This window comes from Thermothelomyces heterothallicus, assembly GCF_042370625.1.
Source record: "Thermothelomyces heterothallicus CBS 202.75 unplaced genomic scaffold P884_scaffold_15, whole genome shotgun sequence".
Classification (NCBI taxonomy): Eukaryota; Fungi; Ascomycota; class Sordariomycetes; order Sordariales; family Chaetomiaceae; genus Thermothelomyces; species Thermothelomyces heterothallicus.
The window spans coordinates 8,884-30,731 of NW_027192576.1; the positions used below are offsets into that span (position 1 = coordinate 8,884).

The 21,848-nt window shown below is 60.0% G+C and overlaps 7 protein-coding genes across 7 annotated transcripts; 3 read left to right on the top strand and 4 right to left on the bottom strand.

Moving 5' to 3' along the window:
• Positions 1–1,856: 1,856 nt before the first annotated feature.
• Positions 1,857–4,239, top strand: P884DRAFT_203375 (kinase-like domain-containing protein; the record flags this gene model as incomplete). Its single annotated transcript, XM_069438497.1, has 3 exons — positions 1,857–2,056; positions 2,130–3,893; positions 3,978–4,239. 3 exons carry the CDS (start codon positions 1,857–1,859, stop codon positions 4,237–4,239), a joined length of 2,226 nt encoding a protein of 741 aa, XP_069296500.1.
• Positions 4,240–5,017: 778 nt separating this feature from the next.
• On the bottom strand, positions 5,018–7,547 carry P884DRAFT_260853 (uncharacterized protein). Its single transcript, XM_069441500.1, has one exon. The coding sequence runs from the start codon at positions 7,165–7,167 to the stop codon at positions 5,065–5,067; it is 2,103 nt and encodes a 700-aa protein (XP_069296501.1). The 5' UTR covers positions 7,168–7,547; the 3' UTR covers positions 5,018–5,064.
• Positions 7,548–7,607: 60 nt separating this feature from the next.
• P884DRAFT_33361 (uncharacterized protein) lies at positions 7,608–8,382 on the top strand. Its single transcript, XM_069445838.1, has one exon. The coding sequence runs from the start codon at positions 7,669–7,671 to the stop codon at positions 8,308–8,310; it is 642 nt and encodes a 213-aa protein (XP_069296502.1). The 5' UTR covers positions 7,608–7,668; the 3' UTR covers positions 8,311–8,382.
• A 72-nt stretch (positions 8,383–8,454) lies between these two features.
• P884DRAFT_203201 (uncharacterized protein) lies at positions 8,455–8,883 on the bottom strand (the record flags this gene model as incomplete). Its single annotated transcript, XM_069438487.1, has 3 exons — positions 8,455–8,611; positions 8,704–8,779; positions 8,838–8,883. The coding sequence occupies 3 exons, from the start codon at positions 8,881–8,883 to the stop codon at positions 8,455–8,457; spliced, it is 279 nt and encodes a 92-aa protein (XP_069296503.1).
• Positions 8,884–11,463: 2,580 nt separating this feature from the next.
• On the top strand, positions 11,464–13,591 carry P884DRAFT_300622 (uncharacterized protein; the record flags this gene model as incomplete). Its single annotated transcript, XM_069444788.1, has 4 exons — positions 11,464–11,619; positions 11,690–11,747; positions 11,860–12,566; positions 12,656–13,591. 4 exons carry the CDS (start codon positions 11,464–11,466, stop codon positions 13,589–13,591), a joined length of 1,857 nt encoding a protein of 618 aa, XP_069296504.1.
• Positions 13,592–15,392: 1,801 nt separating this feature from the next.
• P884DRAFT_309327 (uncharacterized protein) lies at positions 15,393–18,662 on the bottom strand (the record flags this gene model as incomplete). Its single annotated transcript, XM_069445166.1, has 3 exons — positions 15,393–15,912; positions 16,249–16,331; positions 17,043–18,662. The coding sequence occupies 3 exons, from the start codon at positions 18,660–18,662 to the stop codon at positions 15,393–15,395; spliced, it is 2,223 nt and encodes a 740-aa protein (XP_069296505.1).
• Positions 18,663–19,213: 551 nt separating this feature from the next.
• Positions 19,214–21,352, bottom strand: P884DRAFT_225818 (WD40-repeat-containing domain protein). Its single transcript, XM_069439628.1, has 5 exons — positions 21,170–21,352; positions 21,056–21,109; positions 20,954–21,005; positions 20,378–20,896; positions 19,214–20,319 (listed from the first exon to the last, which is right to left on the bottom strand). The coding sequence occupies exons 1-5, from the start codon at positions 21,201–21,203 to the stop codon at positions 19,653–19,655; spliced, it is 1,326 nt and encodes a 441-aa protein (XP_069296506.1). The 5' UTR covers positions 21,204–21,352; the 3' UTR covers positions 19,214–19,652.
• Positions 21,353–21,848: the final 496 nt, after the last annotated feature.

A 21,848-nucleotide genomic window follows, 5' to 3' on the forward strand; every position in this document is an offset into this window, starting at 1 on the left:
GGGAAAGGGCAGTGGGGAGTCCGGGCTAAGAGGGTTTAGGATGCTACTCGGCGAGCAGCCGACAGGAAAGAGAAGGGCTCGGGCTTCTGAACACACTGGCCGCAGCCTCTGTCGAGGACGATTCACCACGACTAACTACCGGCCCTGACCTGGCCTGGCCTGGCCGATTCAAAGGTTCCATGCACGTGCGTGCTTTCGCATGGAACCTTTCCCGCCCAGCGTCCTACCCTTGTGACGGGAAACTGGAGGCATTCAACAGACACGGGCGGTGCGACGAGCGTTGGGGGAGGTTATTTCCGGCTTCCTCGTCGATTTTTTATTTTTTATTTTTTTTTTTTTATGTCGCTGGAGCCACTGTCTGACTGGTGGTTATTTTCCCAGGTGCGCTGAAGTGGTTGTCAGCACCCTGTTGAACCGGCCCCGGATTCTCGGCGACCTGATGAGGTTCTTCAGCCCTGGCCTTTCCTCCTTCACGCTAGTCGGTAGGCTTAGGTTGGGTGCGGGCAGGCAGTTTCCCCGCCCCTCCACAGGGGCAGTGTGAGCCGCAGCGGGTGGGCTAGCGAGGCTACACTACCAGCAACGCGTCCAGCACGCCCACAGTGGCCGATGCGCGAGCGCCAACCCTTGTCGCCCGCCGCCCTGACCAACTAAAACTCAAAATGTGGAATCTCGCTCCCGCCGACGGCCATCTCGCACACCATCAGCGCCGAGACAACGCTGCATCACCAAATGGCAACAGCAGCCGCCGAGAGAACCAGCACCGCCGTCAGGACGGGAATGATCTCGGCATGACTACTTCACGAAGATCCACCTCGCCCGCCGCTGTTGCCGTGAACCGGTCGCCAGACTCCATCCGAGGGCGAGAGCGAGCCGAGAAGCATCATCGTCCCTCGAGACCCCCTCCGCCGCCGCCGCTGCCGCCGCATCCGCCGCATCCGCCGCATCCGCCGCATCCGCAGCATCATTCCCGAGGTCGGTCGGCCGAGTCATCGCAACGGGACTCTCAGCATCCCCATCGCGATCACGCCCGCAGTCCCGACCATCGCAGTGGCCGCTCTTCGCAGCCGACTCATCGCTCCCCGCGCAGCCGTCGGGACCGTTCACGCGAACGTTCTCGCCGGCAGCCTCGCGCCTCGCCAGACCGCCGTCGCCCCGACCACGACTCGCCTCGGTCGAGAAAGGAGGCACGAGACCGTTCCGAGCACCGCGGCCGACGCCGTGCTTCGCCGTCGCCGGTCCCAGCCAAGCGCCGACGGAGCTTCAGCCCGCCTCTCGTCGAGAGGGAGTCGCAGCCGAAGAAGGCCCGGCAAGACACCAATCCTGCAGGTCCCGAGAGGGGTGCGTCACCGGAGCCCCTACTGTCGAAGGCCGACCGACGCTTGCCCCCCCGTCCGCCCCGTGCACGATCCCCTACAGACCGTGACCAGCGTTCGAACCCCAGCAGACGTTCTGGCCGCTCCCGGTCTCCCAGTCCTCCCCGTCGACGCAGGTCTCGCTCGCCCCGGGACAGCCGCCCGCCTCGACACGAAGGAGATTCCCACCCTAGGGCTAGGTCTCCCAGGGATCTACATCCATCACCTCGCCCTGATACCCGCCGTCGATCGAGATCACGCCGCCGCAGCCCCCGCAGGCCCGTCCCTGAAGAAGGCCGGCCGCCAATCTCATCTGAGACCGGGGCACGCCGCAGGGCAAGTGTTGACCAAGAGCCATTCCAGACCACACCGCGCCCCGGCCCGGCCCGTTCTCCACGTGCAAGCCGACGTCCTAAACCGTCCAAGAGGGGGAGGAGTCGCGAGGGCTCCCGGTCATCCAAAGGTTTTGAACCTGCCTCCGGTGCCAACAGTATCGAGGTGAACATGGCTGCCCGGGGCGGGTATCGCGGCGGTTTCAATCCGCAAGCCGGCTACCCCAAGGGGCAGTACGACACCCGCAGCTTCGGCCACTCATCGGGCCATGTGACCCCCGTTTCGTCGTTCCACGGCTCCCCGGTGGCGCAATCACCGTACGGCGGTAACGGAAGGGGCTGGAGCAACCCACCGCCATTCTCTCCTCAAGGGTCAGTTAACTTTTTACCCTCTATATCCCCGGACCTTCTCGCAGTTCGTTCTAAGACTGACTTGAGCGCGCAGAGGTCAATTCTCGCCTCAGTATCCTCATAGCAACTATGGGCCTCCTCCAGGTCCCCAAGGGCATTACCACTCCGGCCAGGCGCACTCTCCTCCCTACCCGCCGACTGGGCCCGCTGCCCATTACCCCTCAGGGCAGTACCGTGGAGGTCACAGAGGCGGATCGTTCCGAGGCAGCCAGTTTCCCGCTCGCGGTGCCCTTCGAGGTGGCTTCAAGAGCGCCCAATGGCACCCCCAGGGAGACAATGGTCGCACTCAGCCGGGATCTGCCGAGGGCTCAGACCCAGGACATGTCACTTCACATCAGTCCCCGGCTCCGAGCAGCCATGCGGAGGCTCAATCTGAGAAGGGCGATGTCTCGATGGCGGACAGTGACAACCCCTTCAGGCCGTCCAAGGATCTTCAGGTCGAGGATACCAGCAAGGTCGAGAAGCCGAAAGAGGAAACAATGCCACCTCCCAGCCGGCCACCTCCGACTGGGCCGCAATCCACAACATCCAACAAGTTCAGTTTTAGTATGAAGAACGCGGCGAAGCCAGCTGTGGCCGCGCCGAGGCCCGAGATATCGCTCAAGTTCAATGCCGCCCCGGTATCACGCGAGTCCCCGACCAAGCCGGCAGCGCAAAAGCCACCGCCTCCCAGACCGGAGCGAGACCGAGGCGGATTCCCGAGGAATGCTCCTACAGAACCAGCGTCGGCACGTCCCCGCCCTGTTGCCCCTACCGGTCCCAGCGATCGCAAGGTACCCGAACCGGTCAGGCAACCGGACCCAACGCCAAGAACGCGGAAGGTGAAGAAGATAGTGAGGCGCCTTAAGGAGAAGCCGACGCTCCCACCCGACTTGGCAGCGTCCAAGTCCGTCTTCTTCAGGAAGCCGGGTAACGAATCCGTCGTGGGCTCGGGCACGTACGGCAAGGTATTTAAGGGGTTGAACGTGTACACCAAGAAGCTGGTGGCCCTGAAGAAGATACGAATGGAAGGCGAGAGGGACGGCTTCCCAGTGACAGCCGTGCGGGAGATCAAGTTGCTCCGCTCGCTCAGCCATAAGAACATCGTGCAGCTCCAGGAGGTCATGGTCGAGGCGAACGACTGCTTCATGGTGTTCGAGTACTTGTCGCACGACTTGACCGGCCTTCTCAACCACCCCACATACGCCCTGCAGCCGGCACACAAAAAGCACCTTGCTCAACAGCTCTTCGAAGGCTTAGACTATCTTCACACGAGAGGGGTGCTGCACCGGGACATCAAGGCTGCCAACATCCTGGTCAGCGACGAGGGCGTTCTCAAGCTCGCCGACTTCGGCTTGGCTCGCTTTTACGCAAAGCACCACCAGCTTGACTACACCAACCGTGTCATCACAATATGGTACCGCTCACCAGAGCTTTTGCTGGGCGAAACGCAGTACGGACCGGCGGTGGATATTTGGAGCGCCGCCTGTGTCTTGGTGGAGATCTTCACCAAGCGAGCCATCTTCCCCGGGGACGGGAGCGAGATCAACCAGCTGGAGAAGATACACGCGGTGCTCGGGACCCCTAGCAGAAAGGACTGGCCGAACCTGGTGGAGATGCCCTGGTTCCCGCTCCTCCGGCCCGCTTACCGCAGGCCAAACATCTTTGAGGAGAAATACAAGGATCAGCTAACCCCGGCCGCATTCGACCTGCTCACGTCCATGTTTCGTTACGACCCGGACACGCGGCCCACGGCCGCCGAGATCCTGAAACACCCGTACTTCACGGAGGAGGAGCCCGCTCCGCGACAGGCGGTTGAGTAAGTCACACACATACAAACCCCCCCCCCCCCCCCGGGTCATTCCGCAAGCGAATGCCGGGATGCTAACGCCATTGATTGCAGACTCAAAGACATCGGCGGCGAGTGGCATGAGCTCGAATCAAAAGCTCTCAGGCGCGAGAAGGAAAAGAAGGAGAAGGAGCGCGCGCAGACCGCACAGCAGCAGTCGGGGTCGAAAGAAGAAGGACCACCTGGAAGCAGTAGTGCTCGCGACCGCGACAGAGAGCGCAAGCGCCCCAATGAAGGCGTCGATGCGCAGGCGCAGGCGCGGGAGGCGAAGAGGCCACATCTTGACGCTAATGGGAAAGTGCCGAAGCCTGGGTAGGCCGATGATGATAACACCGGTCTGGGGGACGTGATGTTTCGGCGGGGGTGCGTCTGTGGATCATCAGCCACAAGAACAGTTCGGAAAAAGAAGTAGACAGGCGTGATGTGATGATTGTACGACTAGCTCCTACTTCTACCACTACTAACAATTACGTAAGGCATGACCCTCTCGGATGGAGAAGGGCATGAATAATGGGCGAGCAAACATGACCCGTCAGGCGGACCACCTCTGTCTCAGCTATCTCGGCTATTTCGTGGCTGCTTGTGATGCGTGCTAAGGTCGGGCGAGTTTGAGGCATTGGACATGAACAAGATGCTCATTGGGAGTGAGCCACCCTTTTTTTTTTTTTTTTTTTTTTTTTTTTTTTTTTTTTTTTTTTGGGGGGGGGGGGGGGGGGGGGGGGGGGGAGGGATGGGGGATTCATGAGCGCTCAACAGGAGAGGATCCTTCATCGTATTCAGCTGGTGACCGTTTCCGCTCCTGCTCGAGGGCGCAAGTAATGTCCGTTCTCGGTATTGTACTGCCTGTTCCCTCCCAGTCATTCTTCTAGGACATGATCGCATTTCATATCAGGATCAGATACTGTTCCCAACCTTGGGTATTCTTCCCTGACGTCGTTGATCCACCCATTCCGCCATCCATAACGCCTTAGAACGCCTTTGTAAAATATTTCCATGGCTCCTCCCTGTCAAGATTTTTTTTTTTTCCCTGTGTTGTTTGTTTAGTGTTCAGGCCCAGCTTATTTCATTCAGTTCATCACACTTTTTTTTTTTTTTTTTTTTTATTTCGTCCACTCATTTCACGTCATAACAGAACCCGGATTTATCGTGTGCCTCCATCCCCGCCATTCTTCAAGAGCTGTCTCAGCCTCCTTTCAGCACTGCTTTCCCCTTGCTTCTGGTGCCGGTGCTGCATATCCTGGCCTGTCGTCCGCCACGGTATCCACGATCCCCACGACGAGTTGACCGGGCTTCCGTCTCCCCCTGCCCCCACCTCTCTCCGTCCGGTGCGAGCAGCGGCAGAGTGAGCGTCCGCAACGGCGAGTCCGAACCCGGCCCCGGATCCAGGCTCGGACTCGGGCCCGTTGCTCTCCCGCCCGTCCTTTCCTGGGGACGAAGCAGGGCCGGCTGGCCGGGAGGTGGTCGGTTCCACACCCAGGCGGCCGCCTGACGTCTGGGGCCAGGCTGGGTCACTAAGCAGGGCGGACGCGGATTCACCCCTCTTCCTGGTCTTCGTCTGCTGCCGGCGGGACGAGGACGTCGACGGGGTGCTGCTCGACTCGGTCGTCGTGGTCGTTGTCTGTCCTGCTCCGCTGCGGCTGCTACTGCTGGTATCCATGATGGCGGTGGCAAAGGAGGCGGATTTCCTTCGAGCAAGCTTGTCTTTGCTATCGTTGTTGCTGTTGTTGCTAGTCTTGGCGGCCGCGTTCCCGGCGGATGATGACCCCGACACTGATGCGCTTGGGTTGTTTCCCCATGCTTTCCTCGCCGCCCTCCCCCGAACCTCGCTGACCAGCTCGGCGGCGGACTTCTTAGTGGCCTCCTCCTTGCCCTCTTCGGACGAGCGGCTCGAGGACATGATCGTTTCCAGAGTGCCGTAGGCAGTGCTCCTCCGCTTACCCCCGGCGCTCCTCCTCTTCGGGTGAGGTAAGAGGGCGGGGTTCTCGTCGTCCGAGGTGATGACCTGCAAGGTCGGACCTTGAACGTGGCCGCTGCCGCGGCTGCGGCTGCGGCTCTGACCTCTCGTCGTCCGCAGGACGGAGGAAGAAGGCAAGGGCCCTGTTATGAACGAGGCGCCGGAACCGTGGGGGGCCACGTGTACTTCGTACTGGTTGCTCAGCGAATAGCGCGACCGAGCACAGATCTCGGCGATGCGGTCTAAATCTGCGCCGATGTCATTGTCGGTCCCACGGGCCTGCAGGTCGGCCAGGAAGCTCTTGAAGGAGAAGGCTTCCAAGGGGGGCAGCTTTGGCTTCTCCGGTTCTTGGCGGGAAGATAGGGGCCACAGCCAGGGCAGGGTCAGCTTGCTGCCACTGCTGCTGCTGTTGGAGGTAGCGGCCCTCTTGGCCTTGGTGGAAGGCAGCATGTCTACTCCTCCGTGGACGTTGCCACCGTCACTCTCCGTGCGATATCCGTCGATGCCGGCGCCGACGCTGCTGGTCGTGCCTACTCCCACGTCGCTAACCGTGGGCTGTATGGGCTGGCCGGGCCCGCTGCTTCCTGGTGCCGAAGAAGAGGGCAACGGGACACGTCGAGAAAGGCCTCGACTGCTGCTCGGTGGCCTGTAGTGCCGCGACCGGGCGCTGCGGGAGCTCTGAGATGGCGGCGGTCCACTGTAAGTGCGCACGAGCACGGGCTGGGAGTAGGTGCTGCTCTGGGCACCGGAGACCTCCGGGGTGTAGCCGCGGCTCCGGGATGCGGACGGATACTTGCTGTTCAGCTTCTGCAGCGCAGATGTGCGGTGGGCGTCGGCAAGATCGGTGGGCGGGATCGGCTTTCCTTCTGCAGTCGACGGAGCGATGGAGGCCGATGGAATCCTGCTGCGCTGGAGGACGAGAGACGGGAGGGAGACCGGGAGGGAGACAGGGAGGGAGACAGGAAGGGAGACTCGGGTTGTCGGCTTGGACTTGGACGAATCTACGGGGACTGCTCCAGCCTCAGAGGAGGACGGGGGGTTGGAGGAAGAAGAGGGAGAGGGCCCATGGACATGAAGAGTAGGTTCATGAGCAGGGAAGCAGGCGTCCGGATCCCCGCGGCGGCATGTCAAAGCCGACTCTGAGCTGGCAACGTCAGCGGTATCCCGGCCTGCAGGCTCAGAGGCCACCGAGCGAGGGGCGGGCGGGTTATTATTGGATTTATCCATGACAGGGCAGACGGGCGAGGCCGATGCGGCATAGACGTGCAGCAGAGGCGAGGGTCGCACCATGCAGACGTGTCGTGGAAGCAATGGGAGGAGAGGGAGCAGCAGCAGCAGCGGCAGCGGCAGCGGTAGCAGCAAGGCCAAGCAGCCAGCGGTTCGAACGGGGAACAGCGGCGACCTGCGATAAGTCGGGGGGCGCGGCAGTAGCGTCAAAGGGGTCGGTGGGTCAAGGGTGGGAGACGACGTGTTCGCGGACTCGCGCGTACGAGAGCGGCGGCAGCAGCAGCAGCAGCAGCAGCAAGAGGCAAGGGGCAAGGTCGTTGCGGGGCCGGCATGCCAGCTTCTGGGCTATGTTTGGATCCGGACGGCGGCTTTTTTTGATGTCGGGGGCGTTGACGTGGTTGTCTCTTTATGGATCACAGCTCTGGTGCCACTGATTGTGCCTGCGCCCGCAGTTGTGCTGCATCTGTTTGTTTCTTTTTTTTTCTTTTTTTTTACTTTTTTTTCCCTCAATACGTTTCTCTCCCAATACCTCGTACCCCTCCTTCGCCTTCCTGGGCGGCGGGGATGATTCGATTCGATGGTCCGGATAAGGTCGCCCGCAGGCGCACCGTGCAATCGACGAATTGGACGGGTGCACAATCTCCGCTCCGATTCTTCTGGCTCTGTTTGGTCTCGGGCGAATGCGACTGGCTGGCCGGTTGTGAGCGAGCACACCGTCTGAAGCTGCCGCTATTGGACGACAAGCACCTGGCGTTCTGCAGACTTGTCGTGGCTTGTCGTTCAAAGGTCGACGATGGCAGGTCGCTGGGAACCCGCTTCAACATGCGCGCACAGGGATCCTGGAGCCTGCGGGGTCCAATTCACACTCATTGGCTCGGTGGGCCCACCGCCGAGTTTGTTGCTCCTCGCCAAGAACCGAAGCCGGTCGATTCTCGATTTAACTTCTTCCAGAAACAAAGCCGGAAACCTGGAGCAAACAACTTCAGACTCCCCGAAGGAGGCGTCAGCGTCGGGGGCATTGGTGCTGAGAACAACAATAGGCTAGGCCAGGCCGCGGCGGGCCACGGAGCTCGCAATAGGTCTACACACACGGTCCGGTCTCTCATCACGTCAGTGGGCGCCGCCCCGCCACACATGTACAATACAGTCCAGAAGCCGCACTTACTTCGAATCACACTCCTTCTGGAGACGCGTGCTTGTCGTTAGGGTCCGGGCTCGATCTTGAGGGCCGGGTCAAGTCTCATCTGATTCGAGTGCAAGGTACCTATAAATACATGCGCGAAGGCGCCATCCGCCCGCAACTCGAGCAGAACGCAATATCTCCTCTGTCAACAGAGAAGGCCAACCCCTTCACATCCGCCCAAACATCGTGGAGCCACCCGATTGAATCTTGTCGCTGTACACGAATGGCGCTCGCTGAACGGCCGGCGAACCCTTCTTGTACTTCTCCCGGCGGTCGTAGTAGACGAAGAGCAGATAAAAGGCGTGAATGACACCAGGGAACCAGCTGCGAGTTTGGGAAATACCATTTTATATCGGTTAGCTCCGTTTCTCCGTTTCGTGCTTGTTCTTGCAATGCGTAAGGCCACCAGAACATACAGCCAGATGGTAAGGATGATGTTGATGAGCAGGTCGGCGCCGCAGCCAGCCATGATGAGGACGGCGAGCGGAGGACCTGACGCCGGTGAGCCAGCTTCCTGTGGTGCAGGCAGAAACGGGTAGGAGTCACTTACAGAAAATGCTCAAGATGCCAACCAGAATTCCTGTAGCAACATCCATTGTTGTCTGTTTGATCGGCTCTGCGTTTGCTGGCACTTTGAAAATAATACAGGTTTAATACACCACTCGTACTTTTCTGAAAAAGCCGGACCCAAAACTTCTGTGCCTGTGCTTCATAGGATGGTGCGAGTCTCATGATATCCAGGCGCGATGACGTATTGATGCACGGGCCAGCAAACTTGGTCTCGCCTGCTGTTCTTGAAGATGTCATCGATCAGGTCGGTCAGTCTCAGATTGTGCTTGGTTCGCGCGTATGTCTAGGTGAGTGGTCCTCTACGAATTGGAAACTAGACGCGATGCTCAGAACTACCTGTAGTGCAGGAGCCTCCTGATACCTGTTTTCCTACCTCCTAGAACTCTTTCTACCTTCGACGAGTGAACATCGAAGATTGGAGAAGCCGTTCAAGCGTTGATTAACTTCAACGGAACCGGCAACTTGGCATCTATTTTTTGTCCGCTCGCAGCTGGCTCCGCTCGATATACATACCATAGCACATCCGCACCGTGAAGCCCTCGGTTGGGATCCTGACGTGGCCGAGAGATCATTTGGCCCTCCCACTCGTGCTTCGTAAGGCTTGGGGGTATCCGTATAGCTATCTCCGGTCCGAAGGAAACGAGGGCTGCCCCAGGCGAGTGCCATTGGCAGGCAAACCGTAGATAGTTATCCGCATTTCGCACTTCATAACTGTCCGAGTCGCGGCATCCCCTGTTAGAGCTTCGCGACCATGGCAGTTGGGAGCCCCACCACCACTCCAGTCCCGACCCCGGGGTCAGACTCTCGGATACAGTTCCGGCGCTGGGATGCAGGGCCCACAAGCACCTCGCCTCGCCCCCCGATGTCTGTAAGTTAGTGGGGTGGGGTGAGGTCTAGTGTAGTGTAGTGTAGTCTCTGCACAAAATCAATAGGGGTCAGCAGCGGTGATATGAAAAGAACCAGTACGGAGTAACTAGCACCATCGGGTGAATCAATTCCGAGAGGGCTTTCGTGCCAAGCTTCGAATGAACGGTGGCTCAGCAAACCAAGTGCGGCTTTACCCTCCTCAATGTGGCCAGCCTATTTGCTGATGGGAGGAACAAGAAGTGTAACCCCACCTGAATCAAAAGATGAGACTGTGCCATGGAGCCTCAATGAATTCTTCTCTTTAAATGAAGTAGTAGAACAAGTCGAGAGGCGGGCAAGCGAAGATTTGAGCTACAGTCAACGCCATGTACCCGAGATTGATGTTGAGTGTCCCGGCCGGGAAGAGGGGCGAGTTAGATCCTTCGTCATATTTAATCCGTAGTAGTTTCAGGGCAGTGCATCTAGCGCCAAAGCTATCGTGCTTCGGTGTCGAACATTGAGTACTCAGCTAACCTGTAACGTTATACCGTACGTAACGTTCGAGGTAGGCAAGGTGACGCTATCAGGTACCATTAAAAATGCTGAAATATTTCATGTAGCGATGTCCGTGTAAGATGTGCAGAGCGAGCTAACTAAACCCAATGTTGTGGCCATTGTTTCGATCGCTGGCAGCAGACAACCAACAGTTTTCGTGTCATTTGCGGCGCCCGAGCCAAAAAAAGGTTGCCATAACTCAGGTACCTGAGGCACATTACCTACCTTACTTGTACATACAGTACATGCATACATGCATACCTTACTCTACCGTGGGCCGCTGGGATATGCACCTACAGGACCACGCCCTGCTAATCCCTGGCACTCACTGGCCGCGACGGCTTAGGACCGGCACTTCCTTTCGCGACTTGGTATTGATGGTGCATGCACTGGCGCGAAGGCGAAAATGCGAGACGGCAGGAAACGGATGTGCAGTGCTGCTGGAGCAAGCTCTTCAGCTCTCAAGTTGGCAGGCCAATTGAATCGTGGCCGGGCCAACACCGGTCAACCGCCAGTAGATGAACAAGCCATGTCAAGAATGTCCACCGGTTAGTTAACTCCCATGCCATTTTATCCCTTTTGCACAACCCCCGATCTCCTCCCCTTACCCCTTCTCTCACCTACCCCTTTCCGCCTTCCGCCTTTCAACCCTCCGCATCAAACGCTCTCTCTCCGGCATCTATTCGCCCTTGACCCAGGTTTTTTGAGAAAGGGGCGCGAGATCCAATTGACGACAGCCTCCCAAAGGACGCGTATACCGTGTCCGCGAGGTTAGGTTGCCAGAGCGCTGCGATTTGATTCGTCGCCTGCCGTAGCAGTCTGCTGGTCTTGCCGCAGGTGTGCGAAAGCAAACGAGGACTCGGACCCGTGCCCAGCTCCGCAATTCTTTCCCCTGCTGGGGTTCGGCCTGTCAGAGTGGAACTCGCAGCCCGTGGACCTTTCCCAGCTGCTTCATTTTCCCAAAAACCCGCTGTCTGCTGCGGACGTCCACCGGGTGACAAAAGGTATGCGCCGCCGCCGACACCGGTTCTGGCATTTGATGATTCCATTTGGCTGACACGCATTTTTGCAACCCCATTGCCAGGCAGCGTCTTCGGATAGCCGCATCATCCCTTTTCCCTCACCCCCCCCCCCCCCCCCCCCTCCCCGTTTCGACCCTCGAACGAGTTCGGCCCTCGAGCTCGACCGCTGCCCCAACCGCAGCCATGGCGACTCAGCAGAACCCGCCCTTCAAGGTCGACCGCTACGTCGTCATCCACGTCGCCACGACCTGTGATGAACACGGCGTCTACGTGACCAAGGACTCGGCCGAGGTGATCGAGCTCGGCTGGATCCTGCTCGACGCAAACACGCTGGATGAGGTGGGCCAAGCCAACCCCTATCTGAAAATTCGAAACAAGTGCTTGTTTCTCACCAGCGTCGTCCTTACAGCTTCACCGCGAGAGCGTGCTCGTCAAGCCCGTCAACACCCCAATTACTCCCCTCTGCAGTGAGTTCCGGAGCCCGTCTTGCCCACCCCCCAGGCGAGGTCTCTTCGGCGGCCGCCGCCTCGCCTTGTTGTGCAACACACCGAGCCCGCCTTGCTGACCAGTCGATGCCAGCGAGCTTGACCACCCTGACCTGGGAACATGTTCGGAACGCCGGCACGTTTAGAGACGCCATTAACCGCTTCGACGCCTTCGCCTCGGAGCATCTGACCTCGCAGAACCTCGACTTCGTCTTTGTCACCCTCGAGGCATGGGACCTGCGCGTGCAGCTCCCCCGCGAGGCTCGGGACAAGTCGGTCGTCCTCCCTCCGTACCTGCAGCACTCTCGGGCCTTCGAGCTCCGTACCGAATATCAACGCTGGCAGCAGCACCATCCCGAGTCGCTGCCCTTTGGACCGTCATCCCTGGCCAATATCTGCGCCGCCTTGGAGGTCGAAGCCGTCCAGTCCAGCGCCCCCATCAAGCACAACCTGCCCTTCCATCTGCAGGCCCTGGCCCCGGCGTCGCCCCGCCGGGCCATGGAGGAAGCCGTGACCCTCGCCCGCGTGCTTCGTGGCCTGATCCGGAAGTCCCAGCCGCCGCATGAGCACCCCGACGTGCTCACCAGGCCCATGGACGCCCGCGCCGATGTCCGCGCTTTCCTCTCGGAGCGTAGCAAGGTGCTGCACCTGTCCGGATTGCCCCATGACACCACTCAGTCGGAGCTGGAGAGCTGGTTCACCCAGTACGGCGGCCGTCCCATTGCCTTCTGGACGCTGCGCACCCCGGAGCAGCACAAGCCGACCGGTACCGGCTTCGCCGTTTTCTCATCCCATGAAGAGGTACGGTAAATTGCCCAATCGGCCCAGGCACCTTCTTTGCCCCGCCGCTTCTTCCCATTTGCTTCGTTCGACTCGCTAACCCTCCCTAGGCTGCCGAGAGTCTGTGCATGAATGGGCGCGCCCTGAACGAGAAGGCGATCGAGGTGTCTCCGTCTTCGAGTAGGGTTCTTGACCGGGCCGCCGAGATCCTCACGCCCTTCCCCCCGAGCAAGAACCGGCCTCGGCCTGGCGACTGGACTTGCCCGTCATGCGGCTTCTCCAACTTCCAGCGTCGTACCGCCTGCTTCCGCTGCTCGTTCCCTGCCGTCACCGCCGGGCCTGCCGGCGAGATTGGTTACGGCTACGGCTATGCGGCCCCCGCCATGATGCCTCCGCCTCCTCACATGGGTCACCACGGCCACGGCGGTGGTGGTCACGGCCGCATGGGTGGCTCCGGCGTTGTTCCTTTCCGCGCCGGCGACTGGAAGTGCGGCAACGAGGTCTGCGGCTACCACAACTTCGCAAAGAACGTTTGCTGCCTCCGCTGCGGCGCCAGCCGTGCCGGTGCGGCCGTGGTGGCCGACTCCGGCTACCCATCTCCCATGGATGCCCCTTCGTCCTACGGCATGGGCCAGGGCTCGATGGGTGGCAATCCCGGCGCCGGCCCCGGCCCGTTCGGCACCGCTGCCGGCGGCTTCGGCTCTGGTGCCGGCTACGGTCAGCACTTTGGCGGGCCCCCCAGCACCTACGCCCTCCCGTCCGGCCTGGGTGGTGGCGCCGCGCCATACCCTCCTCTGAACACGCACTTTGGTCCTGCGCCGGGCACCACCCACTCTGCCGGTCCTTTCGACAGCCGCGCGGCTGAGGCGGCCTTCCAGTCGGCAGGCAACGGCCCTGCTTCTGCCGGGCCCGGCAATAACTTCTACTCGCAGAGCGAGAACGACCCCTTCGCGTTCCTCTCCTCGGGTATCGGCAGCCTCTCGGTCAGCAACCAGGATGCCCGTCAGAACGGCAGCGGCGCAACCCAGAACAAGTCGCCCGCCTAAGCGTCAGCCACAGTATAACCTCCAACAATCTTCATCGCTAAACGGTAGGGACGACGCCTTCGCTCAAAGGCTGCCACCGCTTCGTCTGCTCTTTCACGCGTGGCTTTCTTCGGCAAGTTTGGGAACGAGGGATAGAGGATTTATCTGGGCCTTGGCAATATTCTGCGGCAAAGTTTCGTCTGTTTCTTCAGTGCGAGGCGGGTTAATGGACATTTGGGAGAGATACCACCGCCATCCACCTTACTGGGTTTGTGTGGTTGAAGGGCACGGCAAACGGACGGGTGGCAGGGGTCAAAAAGTACAAAGGGCTGGAAAGACAAAAGAAAGATGCCATTCTTAACAGGGTCCCCTTCAGGACGGAGTTTTCTCGAACCGACAACACATTGTACTAGTTCTCTCTTTACGGCACGGGGTCACAGAGGGGGAATCTGGGAAATGCTCTTTCTCCTCAAATCGCCCGGGCCACTCACACATACTGTTGTTTCCAATTCTCGTCGACTTCGAAACTCGCAACAATGGGCAGAACCGATCGAAGTTGGGCATTGGGCTGGGCTGGACTGGTTGGGCTGGATCAGGATTCGGGGCGGGCGCGTGGGAAAATGGGAGATGGAGAGGCGTGCATAGCGAGGGAGTGTTCGGCGGTTCATATCCGGCCTTTGGTGCTCGTAAAATGGCGGCTGGGGGGATCACATGCCTTTGCGCTGGTTCTGTGTGTTAATCTCTGTCCTCTTTTTCATGTCTTTGTTCTTTTTCTTTTTTTCTTCTCCCCTGATCTTTTTCCTTGTCCCGTTCTTTTTATCTACTCAAACTATGAGGCTCCAGATTGAGGTCTTTTTTTTCCCTCTCATTTCAAGGAGAGCTTTTCTGCTGGAAGGGGTCGGTGCGGGAGTAAAGCGGGATGTTAGGGGGCGAAGGGGTGTTGGTTTCGGACCGGAATGGAGGGAGGGAGGTTGTTATTTATTCTCGCTGATGTGCCTGAAATTATGTTCAACGTCCTTATATTTCTTACACTCCTGTCGCCATACGCCTGAGCTAACTGCCACATACCAAACACGCTGTCGAGGTGCCCTGCACCTGCCCCATGTCTGCAAACCCCGCTGTCTTCTTTTGTTACGCCTCGAGATCCTCGCCGGTCTTGGCTTGCAGGATTGAGGTTCCGTAACGCGGGGAACAAGGAGAAGGGAAGGTTATAGTGAATCCGGGGCGCTTAGTCTGAACGTGAAGCCGGGGGGGGGGGGCGCTCCTGACGGTCGAAGTAGTCCAGTCGGCCAGAGAAGGGGCCAGCGATGCGGACACAGGCTCTGCTTGTACAGTACATGTGCCTTCGTTATGCTACTCTTCGCGTTGCCCACCAGGCTCAGCTTCTTCCACGACAATGCTGCTCGCCGACCTCCGTGGGTCCGCTAGCATCGAAAGGGACAATCAAAGCATGGCCATTTGATGGGAAAAATAATGTAGGCTAACTAGCTAACTATCACCGGGATTACAAGAGAGTCATGGTTCATAAGTGGGAGAGGAATAACCCAGCCACATCCAGGTCCTAGCAAGACTCCAATTCCATCTCCGGCACTCATAACTTAAAAAAAGAAAAGATGCTCCCCAGGTAACTGATGCCCATTCCAGTCCAGGCTCGCTAAGGGTGAGCTTATATTGAGCAGGAAAGCCTCGCAAGGGCTCTGAGAGCAAAGCGTCCATCTAGAACTGATGGTCTCCCCCACCCAGATCTAGAAACCGAACATGGCATGGCCAGGAGGGCAGTAAGTAGTATGGCCGGGCTTGCACGCGGTGCAACCAAACCAAACTACCAAGGCCGGAACCAGTCCCGCAGCCGTCTCGTCCGCTCGTCCTCGCCGATATCCTCGTCGGCGGTGTACCGGATGATGTCAATCTCGTCGGAATCCTGAGCCTCGGCCATCTGCTGCGCAAGATGCTGGTAGTCCTCTTGGCCCTGCGAGACGTGCAGGCCGCCCATCAGGATGTTGATGTCTTCCCCTTCCGTCTCCACGTCGGCGTCGTCGTCGTCGTCATCATCATCATCATCATCATCGCCGTACCCCATCTCCGTATCATCATCATCATCATCATCATCATCACCATCTCCCCGCTCCTCCTCGCCAACTTCGTGGTGGTAATAGCCAGCGTCGCCGGAATTCCGCAGCAGGAAGTCGTCCCAGCCCACGCTCAACGCCCCGCCCGTCCCGGCGGCATCCGCGCCCTGATGACCCGCGCCCTGATGACCCGCGCCCTGATGACGACCGTCTCCCAGGGCCAGCATCGTCACGCACCCGCCCCCAGAGTGTTCCGACTGCTGCTGATGGGGGCTCTCGTTCTCAGCGTGGGTGCGCTCGTCGGCGGCGTCGGCGGCGCGCTCGTCATCGTTCTCGAATCCGGGACCCTCCTCTTGTCCCGTTTCGTCGTCGTCGTCGTCGTCAAAATCCTCGTCGGAATAGCTCAGGTCCGCCTGCGCCATCAACATCTCGTCCGTGTTCTCCGACAGGGCCGTCGCGGGCGTGTGCGGGACCACGGTCGGATCGGTGTTGTAGACGGGCACGCCGGGCAGGTCGTCGGGGTCTTCGTCTTCGCTTCTTCCGCCGCCGCCGTCTTCGTCGTCGTCGCTTTCTTCGTGTTCCGTCGCGACTTCGTCATATCCGGCCGACCCATCATTCCCTTCTCCTCCTCCCCCGCCACCTTCTCCGGGTCCGTGTGGAGATGGAATCTGACGCCAGTATCGGTCACCGTCCTCATCGTCGCTGCTGTAGCCGGGCCACTCGCCGCCGTCTGAACCGGGATTGGAATCGTCCCGGAAGGAGCGCGCCGGGCGGAGGGAGTTGATCAGCCGGTTGAGCTCGGAGGGCGGGATCGGGTCGAGGGCGAGGTCCTCGTCGGCGATGGCGGAGAGGTCGTCGTCGTCCGGGCCCGGCGGCGGCTGTTGGTGCCGAGGCTGCCGAGCCGGGCGGTGGGCAAGGTTCGAGAAAGCTTGGGTCGTGGGTGGGTGCCTCGCCGCGGTGGCGGGGCAAGAAGAGTCAATGTCCATAGGGTCCGGGTCCGGATCCGGGCCGGAAGGATGGGGGCGAGACCGGGAGTAGGGACCCGGGTCTGGGCCCGGCGGGTCGGTGCAGTTGTTATTACTGCTCGTGTGGTTGCTGGCGCGCCGCGGGCGCTGGGGAGGCCGGGCGAACTGGGCAAGCTGGCTCTCCATCTCGGCCGGAGACGGGTCCGGCAGCTTGAACTTGGCCTTGAGCTTCTTTGCGCCGCTCGTCGCCTGGGTTGTCAACCTGGCCAGCCGGGCCCAGGCGATGTCGTATTTCCACCGGGCGCCGTCTAGCTCCTCGACCTCGACCATCTCCTCCCGCTCCGCCTCGAGGATCGCGGCCTTTTCCTCGTCCGTGAGCGTCTCCCAGCGGGCCTTGCGGGCGTGCTTGGGCTGCCACATGCCCGGCTCGAAGGGCACGTTGCCGCAGCCCGAGTGGATGAGCTCGTGCTTGAGCGGCTTCCAGCCCTGGCAGGCGGGCGGCAGGTCGTCGTCGCTCATGTACATCTCGTCGAGAGCCGGCACCAGGCTGTTTCCCGTCTCGAAGTCGACGTGCCCGTAGATCATCATCTCCTCGACGCAGCCGTCGAGGTCCAGCTGGCGGCGGGCGCACTCGAGCGGGATCAGCTCGTCCGGGCGCAGCAGGTGGTCCGGGCCGGTGCCCCAGCCCTCGAAGTGCACGACGCCCAGCTGGTCGATCTCGACGCCGTGGAGCGCCGGCAGGTTCTCGTCCCGGATCTGCTCCGGGCCGACGTCGTAGCGGAGCTTGAGCCGGCGGATCTCGGCCGGCGTGCGGTACTTGTGGCCGCGGAGGAGGGCCCAGAGGGGAGACAGGCCTCGCTGGCCGAGCATCAGGCGCATGAGCATGCTCGACTGCGGGCCGAAGACGGGGTCGTTGAAGGCGAGGAGCAGCTTGACCATGAAGAGCTGGGCGACGTAGAGGTCCTCGTCGGTGAAGAAGTCCGGGTTGTTGAGCAGCATCATGCGCGCCTGGCTCGTTGCCGCGTCCATGACGAGCCAGATCTTCTTGAGCGTCAGGTGGGCACCCTCGGGCAGGCGGTGGCCCCTCCTGGCGAGACAGGCGATGATGTCGCGGACCCGGATCTCGCGGTTCACCACCATCTGGAGCCAGAGGAGGCCCGGGACCAGGCGGACCTCGCCATCCTTGTCGTTCAGGGGCGGCTGGCCTTCGATCCTGGCCTGGCCGGGCCGGGTCCGCCCCAGCTCGCGGTCGGCGGCCGTCGCGAGGCGGTGTGCGGGATCCGGGACGAACCAGCGGTAGTAGACCGGGCTCGAGTAGACGCGGGCGGCGGTGGGCGCCATGTGGCAGGCCCAGGCCAGGACGCTGCTGCGCATGTGCTGGTTGACGGCGCGGTGGAAGTCCTTGCTGACGCTGTACAGATTGACGATGTCGACGGGCCGCGCGTGCTTGCACACCTCGACGATGAGCTCGGGGACGCTGCACAGCGAGCCGAGCAGGTTGAAGGAGCGGCCTTTCTTTGGTGGCGCTGGCGCTGGTGGTGCCTCCGGACGACTACACAGCAGCCGCCACTCGGCGGTGGCACGCTTCATCGCGCGAAGGCGCTGTCGGGCGATCTGGCGAAACTCGGCGAGGGCAAACATGTTGGCGTCCCGTACGCCCTGGTCGGCGAGCATCTTCTGCCACTGCGACTCGAACTCATCCTCGTCTTCTTCTTCTTCTTCTTCTTCTTCCTCGTGTAGGCGGCCACCATTCTTCTCTCCTCCTCTTCGTTCTTCTCCTCCCCCCCCCTCCTCCTCCTCCTCCTCCTCTCCCTCATCCTCGTCGTCTTCCGTCTCGTAAATCTTGTACGCCGCCGAGTGGTCGAGCCGGGTCCGCTTGAACGAGTGGGACGGCGTCCTGTTCATGTGAGAGACGATTTCTTGAACGTTGGGCCTGATGCCTCGTGCCTCGATTTCCTCGCGAGTAGCATTTGCGCGGGCGGCTTGCGCGCGCGCGAGTCGACGCCGAGCAGCCTCCAGGTCGCCGCCGCTCGCGCCGTTTCCGTGACGTGCCGACATGCCGCGCAACTGGAAAGCAAGGTGAAAGATTCGGGAAACTGATGGCTATCGAGCCCGAAAAGATGTTTGATGGAATTGGGGTTGCACTTGGGGCTTGGGATGCCGGAGAGATGTATTGCAATCGGGTCGTCGACAGTCCCCCGAGACAGAAGATATACGAGGAGGAACTGGGCCAGAAGTTGCGAACACCAGATGTAGTTGATTAAACACAGGTGAGGGAGAGGCCGTTGTTTGTTGAGGGTTGAGGTCGGTTTCTTCGGAAACTCGCATCGCGTTGCGCATTGAAAGTGACCGTTAGTTGGTATTGTCGGAAACCTCCTATTGTCAGCTGTTGATAATGGCCATCTACAATAGCAACAAATGGAAGGACAATACTAAGTCATTGACCAGGACCGTTTGTCACAACAGGCGGGCAAGCCACCATCGAATTCAGAACATGGAAGTCAATGCATTGACGAGGGCACATTCAACGCTACCGCCCCGGTCTCTTGTGCTCTGCTGTCGGCCTTTCTTCCCCTCCGAGAGGGAGAGAGAGAGAGAGAGAGAGAGAGAGAGAGAGAGAGAGAGAGGGTCCGCTGACGAACTACCCAATACCAGAGGGCTTCACAGGCGTGCGTATGTACGGTACATGCCAGAGAAGGGCAACAGCCAGTATTATCATACACGACAACTCTCTCACAACCCTCAATAACTGATCGCCCTTAAGGGAGAGGTAGCCCCTCAATCCCACAATGTATAGCTCAGAGGCCTCCCTCATCCCCGTTCCCCAGACCCCGGCGCTATGTTGCCCCGTTCGCGATTCTTCTGCTGTTCTTCAGCCTGTTTCTTCTTCTGTTCCCCGGCCTCTTTCCTCAGCTCCTCAACCTGTTTCGTCCACGCATTCCTGGTCGTCACAAATGATACTTGCTGCTTCGGCTTCTTGGACGTCTCCGCTGCCTTGGCACCTCCTCCCGCAGCCCGCCGCGACCTCGGATTCTTACCATCCCCCTTCTAATTGGACGCGTCCATCTCGTTCATCGGCATCTCAATGTCGTCAGAGTTGACAATGGAATCCGCAACCTTCCAGACTTGGAGGAGGTTATCCTCGGCCGCGCTGCAGACGAGCCAGCGATCGTTGAGGTTCCAGCTAAAGTCGGCCAGGTGGTTCGTGTGCCCGCCGTGCATGAAGAGCAGCTCCGGCGGTCCGTCCTCCTCGTCCTCTGGGGTCTGCTCCTCACCCGCGCGGCTGAGGTCCCAGAAGAGAACCCGCCTATCGTAACCCCCGCTTCCCAGGATGCTGATCTCTGTCGGGTGCCACGCGACCGACGTGACGGCGTCGACGTGCCCCTCGAGAGTGTGGATCTTTTGCTTGAGGTTGCGCATGTCCCAGATGCCAATCGTCTTATCCGCCGAGGCCGTGGCGATCAGAAACTCGGTCCGCGGGTTGAACGACAGCGCATTGATCGCGTCGCTGTGGCCATCACGGGCCACAACCGCCGCCTTCGTGGTATCCGGACGCCGCACGTCGATGATCTGGAGGGTCAGGTCGTCCGACACGGTGCCGATCCAGTGCTTGACCATCGGGTGGTATTGCACATCATTGACAATATGGCTGTGATGCGTGTACCTGCGCGACGGCTTGAGCGTCCTGCCGGATCCTTGGATGGTCTTGAGGTCCCTGTCGCCGTGTCAAACTGCCGCCTGCCTCCCACAAGAGCAACTCGTTCGGCACGTACCATAGAAGCACCGTCTTGTCCTCACTACCGGACGCAAGACAGCCAGCCTCGTGCGGGTTCCAGCTCAGACCAAAGCCTTCCTCCCTATGGCCGACGAGCTCGATCTGGGGGTTAGGGGTCCCCGTGGGCGTCAGACTGTGCTTGGTGCGGTCGTAGATCAGGACTTTGCCGTCCACGGCGAGCGTGGCGATGATGTCGGGGTTCTGTGGCTGGTACCGCGCCTTGTTGACCTCGCCCGGGTGGTCGATCTTCTGGGTTATGTTGAACTTGATGACAGCCGGCTCGCCCGACGACGTCTTGCCGCCATAGCCACCGATCTCGCCCCGCTCGTCGTCGTAGTCGCGAGGGTTCGGATGCCCGATCTTGGGAAGCTCAAGTTCGGCAATCTGGAGATAGTTGGGCTTGCCCTCTGCCGTGTGCGTTCCGATAAGCAGTCTGTGCACCGTGCAGTTCTTGTCGGGCACGTCCTTGACGTCGGGAAACCACTGCGTGGTTAAGGTCGGCCATTCCAGCGCGGTGCTGTGGACACCGGTCAGATCCAGCCCCTTGCAAGATCGCCAACTGAGATATCCATACCTCAAGATCATGTCGTAGAGGAACGGGCTGTTCTTTTTCCATGTCTTGTACTCTGGGCAACATTAGCGAGATACGCGTTGGCAACCCAAGAGAAACACGCACCTTCATTGATCAGCCGCTGCTCCATATGCGCATCCTCCTGGTCGTCAATGCCGACTGTGCACAATTAGAATTTGCAACTTCTCCGCGGGATCGGGAATCAGTGGGGGAACACACCGTCGACGTCGTCAACAACGTCTCCGGGAGCCATTGCGGATGGAAGAAAAGCAATCTCGAATCGAAATAGGTTATTCGGCTATTGGAACTTTGCTGCTCAAGACTACAAAGTAGTTTGGTGCAAGCTATCAAAGCGGGGGGATGGCTGATCAAAAAATGACCTAGTTTGAGGTTCGGGTGTGAAGATGCTGTGCGCTTTGCCTGTGCAGGAAGCTAGCGCGATGCACAAGACGCGACGCGCAGTGATCTTAATTGACTTGTGACCTCCCCTGCCCCAGTGAGCACCGATACGACGCTATACCAAAGTTGGCCTAGCGTCTCTGGAGTCAACAACGGATGGGCCGCAGGATCCTCGAGAGCCGCAGGGTGGGCTTGGGCTGGGGTCCAGGCGCAACTCGGTCTGTGTGCAGTTGGCGGGCAGGGCAGAGTCTGGTGGGGTTGCGGTTACAAGTGGGTCGCCGGTCACTCACAGTCATTCGGCCTCAACCCCAACTTTCGATCCCAGGGACGCCATCAACCATCGCCTTCCTTTCCCTTAGGCATTTCCATCGCCGTTCGCCATTCTCTTTACTGCCTTTGAGGCATTCACCGGTATACGAGAAGAAGTACAGCCTGGGGCGTGCTGCTAGATTTGACTGGGTCTCGAAGCATTGTCCTTTTGTGTACTGCTTTGTTTCGC